The sequence below is a fragment of the Idiotropiscis lumnitzeri genome, chromosome 4 (assembly GCF_059441095.1).
Source record: "Idiotropiscis lumnitzeri isolate Australia: NSW breed Sydney's pygmy pipehorse chromosome 4, RoL_Ilum_1.0, whole genome shotgun sequence".
NCBI classification, from domain to species: Eukaryota; Metazoa; Chordata; class Actinopteri; order Syngnathiformes; family Syngnathidae; genus Idiotropiscis; species Idiotropiscis lumnitzeri.
The window spans coordinates 22,138,516-22,156,635 of record NC_142394.1 but is presented as its reverse complement, the minus strand read 5'-3'; the positions used below and the strand labels follow the sequence as shown (position 1 = coordinate 22,156,635).

General features: G+C 43.2%; 1 protein-coding gene across 3 annotated transcripts in view; it reads right to left on the bottom strand.

The window, feature by feature from the left end:
* Positions 1-18,120, bottom strand: part of drp2 (dystrophin related protein 2) — a 157,349-nt gene that overhangs the window by 67,945 nt on the left and 71,284 nt on the right. For 2 of the 3 annotated variants that reach the window (XM_088293437.1, XM_088293438.1), the window contains one exon: positions 13,306-13,480. In XM_088293437.1, the coding sequence (XP_088149563.1) occupies positions 13,306-13,480 (175 nt within the window). Of the gene's footprint in view, positions 1-13,305; positions 13,481-15,984; positions 16,065-18,120 lie in introns of those variants that run through there. The other variant, XM_088293439.1, reaches the window with a different exon arrangement.

The following is an 18,120-nucleotide window of genomic DNA, read 5'->3' as shown; positions in this document are numbered from 1 at the left end:
GTCGGGCTTGGTGTTCCGAGAGCCGGGGCGGAAGGTGAGTGTGTAGTTGAATCTACTCAGCAGGAGTGACCAACGTGCTTGCCGGGGGTTGAGTCTTTTCATGGAGCTGATGAAGGACAGGTTCTTGTGGTCCGTGTAGACCATGAAGGGCTCCGGGGTACCCTCCAACCAGTGGCGCCACTCCTGAAGTGCCAGGACCACGGCCAGCAACTCCCGGTTTCCCACGTCATAGTTGGCTTCCGCCGGAGAGAGGCGGCGGGAGAAGAAGGCGCAGGGATGGAGCTTCTGGTCGACCGGGGAGCGCTGGGATAAGACGGCCCCCACCCCTGAGTCGGACGCGTCCACCTCTACGATAAAGGAGAGCTCAGGGTTAGGGTGGTGCAGAACCGGCGGATTGGTAAAAGCCCTCTTAAGGCTTGTGAACGCGGCCTCGGCCTGACTATCCCACGCGAAACGGATCTTGGTGGAGGTCAGGCGGGTTAATGGCAGAGCCTGACGGCTATAGTCCCTGATAAAGCGCCGGTAAAAGTTTGCAAAGCCGAGAAAGCGCTGGAGCTGTTTACGCGTCGTTGGCGTCGGCCAATCTACTACCGCGCTCGTCTTGGCGGGATCAGCACGGAGCTGTCCGCCCTCTACAATGAACCCGAGAAATTGGACCGAAGGCTGGTGAAAGTCGCACTTTTCGGCCTTCACGTAGAGGCGGTTCTCGAGCAGGCGTTGTAGGACGGTTCGGACATGCTGCTGGTGCTCGTGAGCGGAGCGAGAGAAAATAAGAATGTCGTCGAGGTAGACAAAGCAGATAACATTAAGCAAATCTCTTAGGACATCGTTTATCAGCGCTTGAAAAACCGCGGGTGCGTTTGACAGACCGAAAGGCATGACCAAGTATTCGAAGTGGCCTAACGGGGACTTGAAAGCCGTCTTCCATTCATCCCCTTCCCGAATGCGGACCAGATGATAAGCACTGCGGAGGTCTAATTTTGTGAAGATGGTCGCGGATTGCAGGGGGGCGAAGGCGGAGTCTAACAGAGGAAGCGGATAGCGGTTCTTGATCGTTATTTCATTTAAGCCCTTGTAGTCGACGCAGGGCCGGAGCGTCTTGTCTTTCTTTTCTACAAAGAATAAGCCGGCGCCCACCGGTGACTTGGAAGGCCTAATTAAACCCGCAGCCAAGCACTCAGTAATATACTCCTTCATTGCTGCCTGCTCGGGCTGGGAGACCTTGTAAAGGCGGGCCGACGGAAGGACCGCGTTTGGGATCAAGTCGATCGCGCAATCGTAGGGGCGGTGAGGCGGCAAGCACTTGGCGCGCTCCTTGCAAAAAACCGCGCTGAGGTTGTGGTAGATCTCGGGGACGTTTTCGAGGTTCGGTTTCTTAATGGGGTCGGGCCTAACCCTTAACCCCTCTTCGGCGGACCCCAAGCAGCGGGCATAGCAGAAGGTTCCCCAATTCAAGATCGACAATCGTTCCCAATCTATCACTGGATTGTGCGCCCTCAGCCAGGGAAGGCCAAGGACGAGCGGAGCGGATCTAGAGGGCATGACCAAAAACGACCGCTGTTCGACGTGGTTACCCGAGATCTTAAGCGACAACGGCTCAGTCAGTCGGCGGATGGCCGCCAGGACGCGACCGTTGAGGTCGTACAAGGGCTCGGCCCGCTCCAGTTCAGTCACTGCGCATCCGAGCTCGGCCACCAGGCCGGCATCGATAAAACAGTCGTCTGCTCCCGAGTCGATCAGCGCGCGCACGCGGACGGTTGAGTTCGCGCCCGAGATCTCCCCCTCGATCTCCATTCTCAACGCGACCCGGGAGTTACCGTCCCCCCGTCCTGGAGCCCCGACGCCGGGCGGCTCCTGTCCGGGACGGGTTACCGGGGGAAGGTCGGCCGCGCACTCATAGTGGGCGACGCTGTCGGATGACGAGTCACGGCGAGTAGCTCTCTTGGGGCATGAAGCCACGCGATGACCCTGGAGACCGCAGTAGAAGCACGCCCCCGTCCTCCGGCGACGCTCCCGCTCGAGTGGGACCAGGCGTCCCGCGCCCAGCTGCATCGGCTCCTCGGCGGCGGCTGGCTCAGGAACCCGGAAGGCTGCTGGGTCGGGCCAGCGCTGTTCGGCCACCCTCTCGCGGCGGCGCTCTCGGAGGCGGTTGTCCAGCCGGATCGCCAGGGAGATGAGCTCCTCCAGCGACGATGAGTCCTCTCGCACGGCCAGCTCGTCTTTGAGTACGGAGGTCAATCCCCGCCGGAAGATCGTCCGCAGGGCGCAGTCGTCGAAGCCGCTCTCCGCAGCCTTAATGCGGAAGCCAATGGAGTATTCCGCGACCGATCGGGGCCCCTGGGTGTAGTCCAATAGTTCGGCACCCGCCTCCTTTCCCTTGATCGGGTGGTGGAAAACCCGCTGGAACTCCTCCAGGAAGGCGGGAAGTGACGACCGAATCTCCGGACGAGCGACACTCACGGCCATGGCCCACGCACTCGCTTGGCCAGTCAGGAGGCTCATCATGAATGCAATCTTAGAGCTATCGTGGGCGTACGTGAGGGGTTGCTGGTCAAAAATCAACCGGCAGTGGTGGACAAACACGGCGCAAAGGCCGGGCTCGCCACCATAGCGGCTGGGGTGGGGCAGGCTGGGTTCTCTAATCGGCAGTCCCGGTGGGGGCGCGCCGGACGCCGCGGCGCCCGGGACTGACCCGGAGGCGAACGAGGGACCTAAACGAGCATCGTAAGTCTCTAGGTGTAGCGCCATGCGCTCGATGGCTTCGCGCAGGGCCGCGAGCTCATTGCCCTGTTGGCCGACTAAGCGTCCTTGATTGGCCACAGCTGTCACGATCCGATCGCGGTCAGCAGAGTCCATGGTCGGATTATTCTGACAAGGTTGCTGTTCGGCCGCAGCCGACAGCGTTTGGTGGACTCTAAAAACGCTGACCAGGAAAGGAGGTTTTGACAAGATGTTTATTGTGTCCGGCAGCAAGCAATTAATCCACACAGAACCTACTGCATGAATCCGCAGGGTAGCTAAATAGAGGCAGATCTCGTAACTTACACCCGAGACGAAAACAGACAACGAAAAGCGCTGGTGGGCGCAGCCGCACCAGGAAAGTAAAACGAACACTAAACTTAGAGCGCTTGCAAGGCAAGGAAAATACACAAACGAGAATGGCTTACCGCGAAAGGGAAAGCAAAGTCCAATGAGCGAAAATGCAAACAGAAAGCGAGCCGGCGAATAGCTGAGGCTGAGGATCAAACGAACAAACAACACACGGAGCAAGAAGGGCAGAATCAAAACGTGAACCATGAGCATGAGTGTCGCAGGATATATAATAATCCGACGCCGGTTGCTTCCCGGCGGCGGCTTAAGTAGTCCCGTAATTAGTGGCGTGATCGGAATCAGCTGCGGGCTCGTCCGCGCGTTTCTCCCAGCTGGTACGGCGCGCGCCGGGGGGAAACGCCCCCTTGCTGAAAGCAGGTAAACAAAACACGGATCGTAACAGCAATCTGTTTGAGCATTTATTAAATATTGCACTAGCGCACTGAATTGTGCATTCACTAGTCGACAGTAAGCAAACACAGAGCACTAGTCGAACGATAATAGTAGAAGAATTAGGTTGCTCAAGGGCATATATTTTTTTACGTTTCTTTATTCATGCACCGCCTTCCATTACGCGTAGCTTCTGTTTCTTTGTGACTAACTCATTTATCCCGTCTTATCTGTAGTTTAATTAAGAAATCCTTCTTGTATTGAAAAATTCCATTGCTGTGTTTGTGTGGAGGATATATCACCGAGTAACAAACCCTGGCTAAGTGTATGCCGCCGCCTACTAGACTTTTCATTATATCGAAAGTGAATGTTCCGCTGATGAGATTGGAAGGCGCACAAAGAACAATGACATGTTACTAATGAGCCAAAACGGTGGATGAGTGGAAAATTACATGCTAATATGTAGCGCTTCAATTGCAGTACTGCTAGCACGCAGATGCTAGCTAGCGCATAGCAATGATTTTCTGCTAACATAAAGTTGTTTTAATGCGCCTTAGTCATTAATGTGTATCATCTTAAGGTGTGGCCAGTAAGTGATGTCAAGAACTGGAATCAGTCGGGTTGGCTATTTAAAATGCTTTTGGTTTAGTGTAGGAATCTTCTCCATGTTACTTGGGAGTGTTTTCATTTTTCATTTGTGAGTCTGACTTTTTACTTCATTCAAGAAATAGCTGAAAGTGCATTAGCGGATGTTGCTCGACTATTTTTTCGTTTGTTTTAATTAATTGACTTGATGCTGCGTCACAAAATGAAGCAAACATAAAAATAAAAATCGACCGAGCGATGGCTCGTAATTTGAAAGACTTGTAAGTTGGATAGATTGATAGGCAAATATGAACACGGCCATTGGAAGCAGGACTCGGATAAATGAGTGGGCAAAGTCCAAGAATTGACACAGACAGTTTGAGGGTCGTGATCTGTTCTTTTACTGATCATACAGACTTTCAAAAGTGGCCAGGACACAAATGATCATGCATTGGTGTGTTTATGACATGGTTACTACACAGCACATATTGTAAATATTATACAAACATATGCAAACATGCTGTCTATAAAGATATACAATTCCAATGCTGATGATTGGCCCTCCGTGGAGGTCTGCGCCCTGCTGAATGCCACGCTAGATTGTTATTTTCTGTGACACAGCAACAAAGTAAACAGCATGAATGTGTTAACCCAAAGGCCTCAATGTGTTTATCATTCAACACACAAACAGGGCATTATTTCTCGTTTACAGTGACTCTTTGGCCATCTGCCGATTTTATATCTCATCATTTCCCTTTGTTTTTAGCTCCTTTTCAATCTCCACTAGCTCCGGGGGACATGTATCTACTTAAAGGGGCAAATCAATATTGTTGCAGCTGGGCAGCTGAGTTTTTTTTTTTTTGCAGTACTACAGTGAATGGTTTGCTGGCTCTAAAGCAGGCTACAGTGTTAACAGTCATTGAAATGAAATGAGCAAGTGGCTGTTTGATGTGTAAATCATTTTTTCCTCAACAAACAATGGAGCGCAACACTCATGCTCAGACGGCTATTAACATGCACGGTAATCCAATCAGGAGTGTACGGCTCCAGCAAACACTTCGTTAGATCACCATGAGTACATTTACAAATAATTGTTATTCTCATATTATTACAGGAAGGGGGGAACAAAGGCTCAGAGGACGGCAGAATAAATCAAACCGTACATTGAACGCTCGCAATATTATGGTTCGTAATGCTCACATTAAGCAATCATTGGTTTTTAAAGTAAAAAGGCAATCAGTGTTGAATTTAATTAAATGAAATGTAGCACAACACTAAAAGCAATTATTTCGGCCAAAAACAGTAGCTACGTCTCTGCTGTTCACTTCTTTGTGAAGTAACATCAGGGCAGAAACAAACTGATGTTAGCGTGCTAGGAAAGTTGTTAGCTAGCTACCTGCCTCAGTAGCACGTCTTTTGTGTTTATTTGACAAATTGTAGCCACGGTAATTCTTGTAGCTGGTTGGAAGCATTCATTTCAAGACACTATTGCCTCTTGACAAGGGAACAGAGAAGAGAAAATATCGTGTATGTGTCAAAGCAGCAGTTGTTTGAAGGTTGATTATGACAGTGACATTGATGCTAATTTTGATTAGCCAGTTGATGGTTCTTGAAGTTTTATATTATAGCTATATTAGCAATAAACCTTGACTTTCCGAGATAAAAAGAAATGGTTTTGGTATTTGATCCTCTTGTTTTATGTGTCAATTTGATAGTGAACTTCAAATTTTAAATTACAATGTACATCAAACGGCAAAGTGACGCAAGTAAACTTTTTATTTGGAGAACTGTACACGCGAGACTTCTTTTCAATTCCGTAAAGTAATGTTATTTGATGAATCGCATTTCTGGACAGCCAGAGAGTGGGAATAGTTCTTTAGGAATATTTTTCAAAAAAAATTGTTTTAATAATGTAAAGTGTTTTAATGAGTTTAAATCTGAGCGTGAGGGTGTGCAACTACAAATAAAACATTTTAGAGCAGTCTCTCTTTAAGTCACAGACTTTCACTGTATTGTGTTCCGTCGGACAAACCACAGGGGAGCAGCATTCCAGTTGTGGTTTGATAGGAAGTCAAATGAATTAATGACAAGAAAACCGGAGAGATGACCTCTCGTATTTGTCACACGCAGCAACAGTAGCAATAGCTTGGAAAGCTATCACAAGGGAAGGCACGATCACATCAGTTTGATATTGCCATAATATTGTTGTAATGAAAGATACGAGACCTTTTCATTTCCGGGATTAGCTGCGTCCGAAGGATCCAGCAGAGATAAGCCCGCAAACCCGGCATCAACGCATCACTGTTGCTAGCTGTGGGGGAGAATTTTTTCCCTCTTTTTTTTTTTTTTTTGTTTTAGCTGAAAATGTCAACTGTGTCGTGCTTGGGCAACCTTTGTATGCAGTTTAACACAGCGCCGTTGCATGCCACCCCCACGTTGCTCGACAGTTCCCAATCCAAAAGTAAATAACATTGTCAAATAGAAATTCAACTCCCCAATCAGTCGGAGAGATTACAGCGAGAAGCTTAGCGTTCGCCGCTTCCATGATTAATTAATGCGGAGGAGACTGAAGCAGACTTTGGGCTGTTTTAGGAGAGGAGCTCGCTGCTGTGTTGCCTCGGGGCCAGAGGAAGCTTTGAGCACAGCCCTTTTTCTGTTCGGCTCTTCTCTTCTCTTTTTCCGCCTCTCGCTGTGCCTCCTTTTCACTCAACTGAACACAAGTTTGTGAAAAATGGCGAAAAAGTGCCCAGGAGTTAGATAGGCCAGGCTGCGTTAACAAGGCAGCCCAACATTAATTGGAAGGTTCGAGAGAAGATAATAGAATTGACTGCGGTTTAGTTTGACTCCCCCTCTTGAAAAGACGTTTAAATTTTTGTCAAGGTTAAATGTCACATTAACAGTGGAAAATGTAAATGTTTGATGTTATTTATTTATTCATTTATTTAAGAACACAAAATTATATATATATATATATATATATATATATATACATATTTTTTTTTTATTCAATTTTTCTTTTTTTTTAAATGCTCGCATACCGAATGCGAAATTAAATCTGGCAAGACCGCACTGAACAATTTATGATTTGGGCAGAACATTTGCACCACATCATGTCAGATTGCGTGTGCTGTGTCACCACGCGACACATGTTTTTGCCTCTTGTCGCCACACTGATGAAATGCACTCAAACTCAAGGAAATCGTTCTCTCGCACTGGAGAATCAGAAGTCTTTTCTGTAAGCACACTTAAAAAAAAAAATTATTATTGTCTCATTTATGATGCAACACTTGTGAAACATTAGAATTGTATCACTTGCTGCTGGGAGCTCACAAGCAGACGGCACAATTCAATGACAAAATCAATGTGCATATTGGTAGCCACTCCATATTGAGGCCAAACATGAGAACGAAAAGAAGGACTGCAACTTTTAGTTCTTGTTGGTTTGCAAGAGTAAGCAAATTATTATTATCGATTTAAGATTTTTGGGCATTTGCTATCGTGGCTGGTATAAACAGCAATCACGAGTACCCGATAAACTAAAATAAGGCCGGTATTGGCACGATACAGATCCCTGCTATCAGAACAATAATAATTATAAATAATATTTAATTAAAAATAAACGTGTGTAAAAAAATAAATATTCTCTATTGTAATATTAAGCTTGTTATGACACCCAAAATAAATGTTTAGCAAATCTTTCTTTTTTTTGGGGTGGGGGGACCCCCCAACTACATTTACCGGACCCCTGAGGGTCTGGGGAAGCCAGTTTGAGAATGATTGGTCTAACGGATAAAATACATCCTGTATGAGTTTGGCACTATTATTGTAGCTGTCATCTGACTGAAGATCATTCAATGCAACAGCGCTGACTGGCCTTTTTCATGCTTGACTTGATTGTGTACAAAAACAGCAGCCGGCCCTGACGGTTGCCTGCGTCAACATGTGCAAGTCCCGGCTGGTTCGTTTGGAAAATGCGTTCTGATCGCATAGTCAGTCAGCATTGTTGTGCGTCATCTACATAAGAAACATTTCCTCATTTTGACAAACAATAAGGAACATGATTACGTTGGTGAGGATGTGAGCTTGTTTGGGAAATGCTGCTTTGTTGTGCATCAGGAGTGTAAACGATGCCTGGCCTGAAAGCGTCTCTATTCCGCCGCCGCCTTCCTGAGATTTGCGGGAAATCCATTTGCTGAGTGACAAGAACACTCACTCGGGTGTTTTTTTTTTCCCCTTCACAAGTGAAAAATGTTGTTTGAGGAGCTACCGCAGCTGATGGCCAAAGGGAATCCGTAATATGAAATTGACATCAATGCAGAACGGCGAGGGCTCTAAAACGACAGTGCCAGCATAATGAGAACATTAACATATAAAAATAAGCAAATGACATGCAAAGATAAATTGTTAATCACGGCGCGGGTGACGGGTATTAATAAATGCCGCACATGCTGTTTGTCATCAATCAATCTTGCCACACAGGAATGACTTTCCATGGCAATCAGTTCTAGAAAAGAATGAACACGAGCGTGTTATTCAACAGCAATGAAAGTGGCTCGACAGAAATTTCTCGGCAATTACAAGGCAATTCCAAACATGGCGTGTGCAGCGGTGAGAGCGGCGACTAAACGTTTTTTTCTGGCGTTCTGAATGAGAGTGACTCACTGCCATAATCTCTCAACTCTTTGACTTTTCTTCCCTGCTACACATCTCACAGACGATGTGCAGATGCGGCACCAAAAACTTGGGAATAAACAAGATTTATTCCATAAAAATGGTCTTGGAAGTCAAGTGGGAAGTGGAGTGCATTTGAAAGCTTTTGTGGGCACACCTGAAATTGATGGGCTGGGTTCGTGAAAGGTACAAATGGTAGATCCTTTGAATCAGTGTGGTGGCAAAAAAAGAAAAGAAAACTCTCACGAAAAGTGATGCACTTGCTTTGGAAGCCGACTGAAAATGAAAATGATTGTTTTTGTAGTTTAGACAAGCTCGGCGGGTTTATGACATTTTAAAAAGAAATTCTTGGTTTTAGATGAGCAGTTGTAGAATCATTTGCAACGGCTTAACCGGAAATTGTCGGGGATTCCGAATGTACCGCAGTTTAAAAGTAATCTATGCTATCACAGTGGTGACGAAATAATTTGAATGAATATTTTTATTAACAACATTTTTAAGCAGTGTTAAAAGAGAGAAGAAAAAAAAAGCACCGGGCGTGATCCGTTGAAATCTCTTCATAAAGTCCAATAATAACCCAGGGCTAAATTTAACCTCAATTGAAATGCAACGGCTTGATATAAAAATTAATACATCTACATATTGCAGAGTAAAAAAAAACATGCTAAAATGACTAACAGGAAAATAGCAACTTATATTTTCACAAGTTGTGAAGCACTGAAATACACCCCAGCTTCTTCGCATTTCCACTTCCATTAAAAAAATAAATGCTAATCCATCTGCAAAAATGTTGAATTCAAGAGTGGCTCAACCAATAGGAGAGAAGCCGGCTGAGGGATTTCAGAGTGTTAACAGCAAAAAAAACAACCACTGGGAAGAGAATCCCAATAGCAATGTAATTACAGTTTTAACCGCCAAAGAAAAGAAAAAGAGATCTCTGGTCAAAAGAAGTGACCATCTATCTTAAGTGGACGAGGCTTAATATTACAAAACGGTGAATTTTGAGAAACTGATTGTTCCCCATACAGTCCAAATAATGGTATTCACCTATTTTTTTTTTTTTTTTTTTTTAAGCCACTAACCTTGAACAATAGAAGCAACACAAACATCTAAATGGATCACAGTTTATCCTCTAGACACAACACAGGAGCTTGCCCAGAGATGACGCCGAGAAAATAGGGCACCAAACCCCCTAAGGGATTTTTTATTTTTTTTCACTGAGCCATGACCAGAGGAAGACAGGAAGGAAGGAACCAAGCGACAATAGCGAATGGCTACACTTGCATAGAAATACACAGAAGGCCGACCGTGGAGATGACCAAACGAGACGGTGACGAAAAGCGTGCCTGAAGTGTCGCCTCGTTACTCAAGACGGACATCGGCTGTGGGTGGTCGACTGTCTGCAACGATCTGAGCCATGCGCGTACATTCATTCCTCACAGGCGCAAGGCCGCCCGCGCCCAATCAGAGTGGGCATTCCCTGTGGGGTGCGCGCTGGGCGGCTCACCATGTGACAGCCAAGACTCGCGTCAACATGGCTGTGATTGGAGCAGAGAAGAAACAAAACTCCCCAATCCATTTGCACTATCAGTATGTTCATTGTGATAAGAATGTCACTCAAAAGTGAGATTAGATTGACGCAGTACAAGCCCAGCTCATTTGTGTTTTGGTAAGGGCTTTATCAACTTTTCATCTTTCATGAAACAATCATATGAACAGTATATGTGGGAACTGCACTTCTTAAGACAGACTTTATGTTGATATTATAAATGTGTTATTACTACACGCAGGTTTATGTCATGTCATAGAAGTATTACTTCAATAGCAAAACACAACAAACACGCAGCAACATGATGCCAGTGCCGTCACAGTCACTCATACGCTGCTCAGTTTGTGTGTGTGCGCGTGTGCGTGTCATTTAATGAGTTGGCCTTCTTTCTGCATGAAACATCAAAAAAGTGATCACAGCGCCAACCTTTTGTTATCATCTCAGAGTCCAATTAGCAGAGTCACACTGTGTCCCACTGATAAGTTCCATGCCACGCATAAACACTGCATATCTTCCAGCTTCGCTCTTATCTTCATGCGCCAATTCCACCTGTCCCCCCCCCCCCCCCACCGCTTCCTCAAGAAAATGCTAAATGCGGATTTTCCCACTCAGTTTTGGAAGTCGCGTATGCAGCAGGTGATGTTCCATTTAATTCCCAGCAAAGTTGCAGGATAGCAACGGCCCGAGAGCAGAGGTTCTGAAACTTTTTTTTCGTCCAGAGAATTTACAAACTTGTGGAAAGTGGAAATGTTTCTAATCACAAATTAATAGAATAATTAGAGGAAAAAAACATAATGCCATGTTAGTAGAGTAAAGACAGAGTAAAAATATAATTATAATATTATAATATTAAAGTAAAAATTTAGGTTTACGTCTGACTGGTCAAATACAGATATTTGCATATATATATTATATATATATTATATATATATATATATATATATATATATATATATATTAGTGCTGGCAAGCAATTAGATTTTTTAACTAATTAATCGCAATATATATATATATATATATATATATATATATATATATATATATATATATATATATATATATATACAATAAGTATAATGACAATAAATGGAATGAATATTAACTAATCCTAAATCTTCTACTTGCGCCCTTAAAATTTCAGTTTATGGGCTACTATGTCCTAAAATACTTGCATCAACTAATTCTAGGACCATAAGAAAAAACAGTTATGACACCATCTCCTGTCCATAAATAAATAATTGCACTTTGTGAAGTTATGAAAAGCCAATGTATATTTGTAACATAAATTCCACACCCTCCCACAGTAACTTTCGTTTTACTGTATGCAAATACCCAACAACATGCGCATATGTGCTCTCAATAAGTGTCGCCAGTGGCTTGTGGCCAATATCATCAGACTAACGTGTCTAACTGATGCACAAGCATACGGAAAAAGAATATGTACCGGTACTTACTTTTTACCTTTAGTAGCAACTACGATCTTATTCAGCTGCACTGCTGCGACTGCACTGGAAACACAATATGAAATGTCTGCAACAACACCAGCCTTTTTTTTTTTTTTTTATCTTCTATTAATTTTAGACTACGTGTCAGGTCAAACATGTCAAAGGCATAAATAAATAGACACAAAGTCTACGGCACTTGTCGTGCATAAAAACACACTTTGCTCTCAAGGTTACCCCAGCTCTTCTTCATTCACTCACTATACTAACCTCCCCTTTTGCCTGCTTCTCTCTCTGGGATGATTTAGTAGCATCTGCCTTGGCGCCCTTTCCCGGCTCCCCCCCTCCCTATCAATTTACCGCTGTATTCCTCCCACCCCTCCGTTGCCTCTGTTCTACTCGCTGATCTAATTACACGGAAGCTGCGGGGGAAACTGTCTTAACCAATTTCACAACTGTCCTGCCCCCGTCATCTTCCCTATTCCACATTAGACGCGCCGGGGTCAAGTAGGCCATTAAAGTGGGAGGTGGGGGTGCAATTGTCTGAACAGGATCCCAGGAGTGGAGTCGGAGGGTCGGAAATGATGCGGCAAAGCCTGGACGGTCTCCAGTTAAGCATTAGAGAGCAACGAGAGTGGCGTCTAATAGTTTGGCGCGGGTAAACATGAACACAATAGAGGCAGCATTAGTTTGCTATCAATGATGAATAAGCTGACTCTGCAGGGAGTAAATGGAAAACACACAAATTTGGTCGTGATATACAAACGTCACACATCATTAGCTTCCACTCCACGGTGGGCGTGTCCATGGGCAATATTTTGAAATGGGCACAAATCCAAAAATACAGCACAACTGTTTTCAGAGAGGCCATTTTAACTCTGATTGATTAATTTTCTTTCTACATGTGTTGCTCCATTATTTGTGATCACTGTGGTGCCTTACGATACGACAAAATTAATTCCGTGACCAGACCAGTGACTCAAAACACTTGTAAAGTATCGCAAATAACACTGGTGAAGAGTAATTTTTTTTTTTTTTTTTTTTTTTTTAATCAGAGATGGCTTTGTGTGTCCCTAACTGTATCAATTACGGATATTTAAAAAAAAAAAAAAAAAAAAAAAAAAAAGTAATTTACTTTTTTCTAGCACATCAGGTTTTTGATACATTTCCATTTTTTGTTTTTAAGTTCGACGTGTAAAAGCTTGTACAATAAGTATGATAAGTTTACCATGTACTCATACATAACCTAGCATTTAATTAATACGTTATTACAATATAATCATATTACATTTTACACATTATTATTATTATTACTATTATGAAAACCTGATGTTAAAGAGAAATGAGGGCAGATTCGGAATCAGCGCAAAAAAATTACTCTTGATAAGTTAACTTGCATCTCTATTTAAAAAAAAAAAATGACCAGTGTAATCTTTCCCCATCAAAATGAATGAAATTGCCATTAATCTTTTCCAGGCTAAAAAAACAAACAAACAAACATTTTTTGCACCAGCTGTATGGAGCTTGTGTCGCCATAAGAGACCAAGATTCCATTTCAACACGTGAGCATCCACTTACCGGATGTTGTGCGACTTGCGTTTGATCTCGTTCCAGCAGAGATTCATGTCCCCGGCCTGGTGCGGGCTGCCCCCCCTCAGCCGCCTGCACTCGCCCCCCTCCTCCTGGGCCTCACCGTCCACTGCCGACTGGCACGGCACGCAGTGGCATCCCGGCCACGAGGGCCGCCCCGGAGCTGAGGACGCATGGACATATGGACACAGGAAAAAAAAGAAGGGGGTGTGGGGGGGGGGGGGTTGAAAAAAAGAGATGACTGTTAAGAATACAATTGCGCAGCCTTAGGAAAAGTTGAACGGAGGCAACAGGACTATTTTTGGTTGTTGTTGTTGTTTCATCCGATAGGCTTCTTTACTTCAATACCTTTGGTGCGGAGTTCCTTTGTTTATGCCTCGTAGACACCCCTGGGGATGGTCATAGGGGGGTTGTTTTTACCGTTGTTGCCAAGTGTGGCCGGTAGCTATCCGTTTTTGTCGTTCACCTGCCTCATGGCAAAATTGATTGTTAGAGTTACTTTTTTCAAAAAGTGAGTCGGTCTTTGTGGGTGAGTCACTGTTTTATTGGTGGATTGATTATTTGTTGCACAGTTGATTAGTCTATGGCCAGGGTGGGCAAACCTTTTGATTGGCGGGCCACAATGGGTTCTTGGCCCTCGAATGAGTTTGTCCCAGGTGTGTGGGAGCACGTGTGACGGCTTTAGTGACAGCCCAAACTGTCAGCAAGCTAAGAGAGTTTTCAACAAGATGAATACCAAGGCGTGCGTTGTTAATTGGTTGTATATTTGTTGTGTCATCATTCAGTGAGTCATCTTGATAGGGTGTGTCAATGGATTGGCTGGATTGGCTAGATAAATCAATCCATAGAAAAACAATCCATCAATTTTCCGTAGCGCTTGTCCGTGGTTGAGATGGACAAACTAACATTCGCAACTATGGTCAATTTAAAAACTTCACTGACCCCAGAACGCATTTTTTATGAAAGCAAGAACGCAAGCAATGGTGAGATCATAATACAGGAAGGATGCAGCCCAGATTCAAACCTCCAACAGCAGAACTCTGAGATATATATATATATATATAGAGAGAGAGAGAGCGAGAGAGAGAGAGAGAAAGAGAGATAGCTAGCTTAGCTAACTAAGCTAGCAAGCGAGATTAGATAGATAGATAGATGCAGCAGCTGTAACTTTGAGTAGAATCACCGAGTTTTATCATGGCAATATAAATGCTTACCAAACAACTCGAGTTTTCTTTCAGATCTAACACATTTTCTTCGTTTGCGTCATTAAAGAGAACTAGTATGTCTTTCTAACCACGTTTCCTTCCTATCTGTAGAATTAGGCAAAACACAGCTGATCCAAGTGCGCCTATCTGTGAATGTCGAAAAGGATTTTTTTCAATCCCCTAATGAATCGCAGTGGAGTAAAACTTTGAACGTTTGAACAAAGTCTGCCGCACCAACAACAAAGCGCATATAATGCACTCAGTTAATATGACATGATTGGTAACATCCCATATTGGCTTTTTCCCAGATAAAAACAACTATAAATAAATAAAGGGCCTTCCTTTGCACACTTTTAAGAGTGAGAGGTCGTGAGGCTAAACTTGAAGAGGTGCAATCCCCTTGATGGAGGTGAAAGAAAGGACAAACACACACATGCACATTGTGGTGTTGAGAGCTCTTAGAAGATATTTCAGCGCCATTTTTTTTTTCATTTGGTTCCCAATCGTAAATCAGAAAAAGCAAGAGACAACACTATGGGATTTCCTTTTGATTTGCAAGAGCAGTGATTGAATTTCAAAATACGCAGCATGGAACATTTCGACTTTATGTTAATTTCATTTGTCATTAAAAACAAATGAACATCGGCGTCGGGCAGAATCCCCGTACCTCCAAAATGACCACAAAACCTACAAAAATTGAGATCAAAATAACACCCACATATGTGGACTGACCAATACCATAGATTGGTGATAAAATTTTACATTTGCCACACTGCACAATGGTATGAAATGTGACATTGAAGAAGAGTTTGAATTTTTGACAGAGCACTGTCTAAAAAAAAAAATAAAAATAAAAAAACAATAACTGCTGCCATACTCGTGAACTAAGGAAAAAAAACTATCCTCTATATACAGCAACAGCATCAAAACACAATCTTTCTCACTTGTGCTCAAACGAAAGGAACACTGCACTCAAGGAGCGGAAGAAAATTTATAATTTTTTGGTTGCCGTGTCAACAGCGAACCAAAGCATTCCCCAGCGTATGAATGAGCGAGAGGAGGCCAGCATTCATCGCAGCAACCTACACTCGCGCTTTCTTCATCCTCCAGCTCGTCTTCGCTCGGCGGGCCATCATCCCGATCGGATTTAGTTTATTTCTATTTGCCGCGAATCAACAGTTCATTGTCTGGTTGCTGCCTTTAGTCATCACCTCAATTCTTGCCGTGTCTTCTCTTCCTCAGACGGCTTCTTCGGTCGGGCGCATGAATCAGCAGTCGGCTGAATGCTTGAATCACTACCCGCAACCTCCTCGCTTTCACTTAGCTGGGCAAACAATCACTTAAAGCCTCGTGGAGGGTTTGCTTTGTGAGTGAACACAAAAGACATGGACATGGAGTCGGCGAGATTGTTTGGTTAGGAAAGGCTGTATCCGGGTTGAAGCATTAGCTCATTAGTACTTACATTAGTTCCTGCCAGCCCTGAAATTGTAAGAAAAATAAATCCATCCATTATCAGGACCGCTTGTCCTCACGACGTTCGGGGGGTGCTGGAGCCTATCCCAGCTATCTTCAGACAGTAAGCGGGTTCACCCTGAATTGGTTGCCAGCCAATCGCTGGGCACATATAGACGAACAACCATCCGTGCTCACACTCATACATAGGGGCAGTTTAGAGTGTCCAATCAACCCGGAGGAAACCCACGCAAGCACGGGGAGAACATGCAAACTCCACACAGGAAGGCCAGAGCCGGAATCGAACTCACGACCTTTGCACTGTGAAGCCAACATGCTTACCAGTCGTCCACCGTACCGCCTAGAAAAATAAATAAATAAATGAAATAATAATAAAGTGTTTTTCGATCAACGTATTAATGTTATACTTTAGGAAAACATCGATTACGATAGAATAATTAAGTTTTGCTTCAATTCAACGGACAGTGTGCTTCTCCTTCAGGGTGGTGTCATATTGACATATAGTTTGAGATATATTCTTATGCGGCAGCTTTCACTTCACGCAAGGACACATGGATACCTTTTTCCTGAAGAGGTAGCTTCATCTACAAATTCCTTCTTAACACAAACGAAGGGCTTCACACATGAATCAGTAAATCACAGTGATATTTGTCATTTTTTGGCAAAATAAATATGGACCTGTGTGTTTTGTTATTTGTTACGTCTACGTGTTGTTTCGTTGCTGTAACACCGTGACATTGATGTCATTCGTGAGCTAGTCGTGTGTTGAGGGTTTAGCCTTTCGTTAAACAGGCGAGTAAGTCAAAGCAATGTGGTTGAAATACACGAGTAATTCGCTTTTGTTTTGTTCATGTTTGACAGTACTGGAAGACTGAAGCCTATTTTTTTTTCCAAGAATTGTTCACAATTTGCCAAATGAGTTGCGTTCACTGCCAGGAGAGCGCATGCCAAAGCAAAAAATGGGCCTAATTTATCTGTTTTAATCTGTCAAAAAATAATAATAATTCCCTAGGGCGATGTCACGTGACTCGGTGTCGTCTAGCCAATTTTAATTGCACTTGGTGTTTATTTCGTTGTGAGAAGTCAGTAGTTTTCAGGGTAGCTTTGTTAGATTTTATTATTTCTTTATTTATTTTTTTACCAAACCGCTTAGTTTTAGTTTGTTTTAGTGTTATTATTTTTTTTTTCTAGTTAGTTGTTTTTAGTTAGTTTTCAAAGTGTAAAATGTGGTTTCGGTCATTTTTCTTTTTTTTAATTTAATTTTAATTTATTTTTATTATTTTTTTTTTTTTACAAAATCGCTTAGTTTTAGTTTGTTTTAGTATTATTATTTTTTTTTCTAGTTAGTTGTTTTTAGTTAGTTTTCAAAGTGTAAAATGTAGTTTCGGTCATTTTTCTTTTTTTAATTTTTTTAAATTTAATTTAATTTTATTTCGTTCCAAAAATATTTTTAAATTTGAAATATAAAATAACCTTGGTAACCACTAGTTACATTTCACTCCATTCACCATTCAAATAGATCCAGCCAGTCACATGACTGCACACAATTATAATTATTCATAAGATTAGTTTTGAATTTAACTTGTGTTATATTGACCTAATTACTCTCTGCTTCGTGTTGAAGAAATCGCAAAAAAAAAACATTCATAGCAATGATATTGTGGTAAACGATCTGTAAAAACTCTTCTGTCAGGGCCACGTGTCGTAGACATGCATCAGACAGGCATATACCAACCCAAAGTGGGGCTGGTCTTGCCAACATGAGTCAAGCTGGATATCGGCTTTATTATTTATAAGCATGATTGGATGTGGCGTTGCTCAGCCATGCGCGCGTACTGCGTCACTTACAGAAACGCAGCAGAGATTTTCCTCACATGACAACAATACTCTTTGATGCAAAATACGGCGTGCCTTCACAAAGAGATGGAAGACGAATATCTAGTTGGCAGCTAATAGCCTCATCATATAAGAATTGGAAAATTGTAACAGCAAGCCAACTTCACAGAATAGGGTTTGAATCTTGGCTTGTGCAGGTTTCCTCGAGGTGCTTTCTAAATCATTTCCTCAATTGTTAATGCGTGGAAATTCTGAGTGTGAAAGCGAAAAAATTCTCAACTATTTGCCC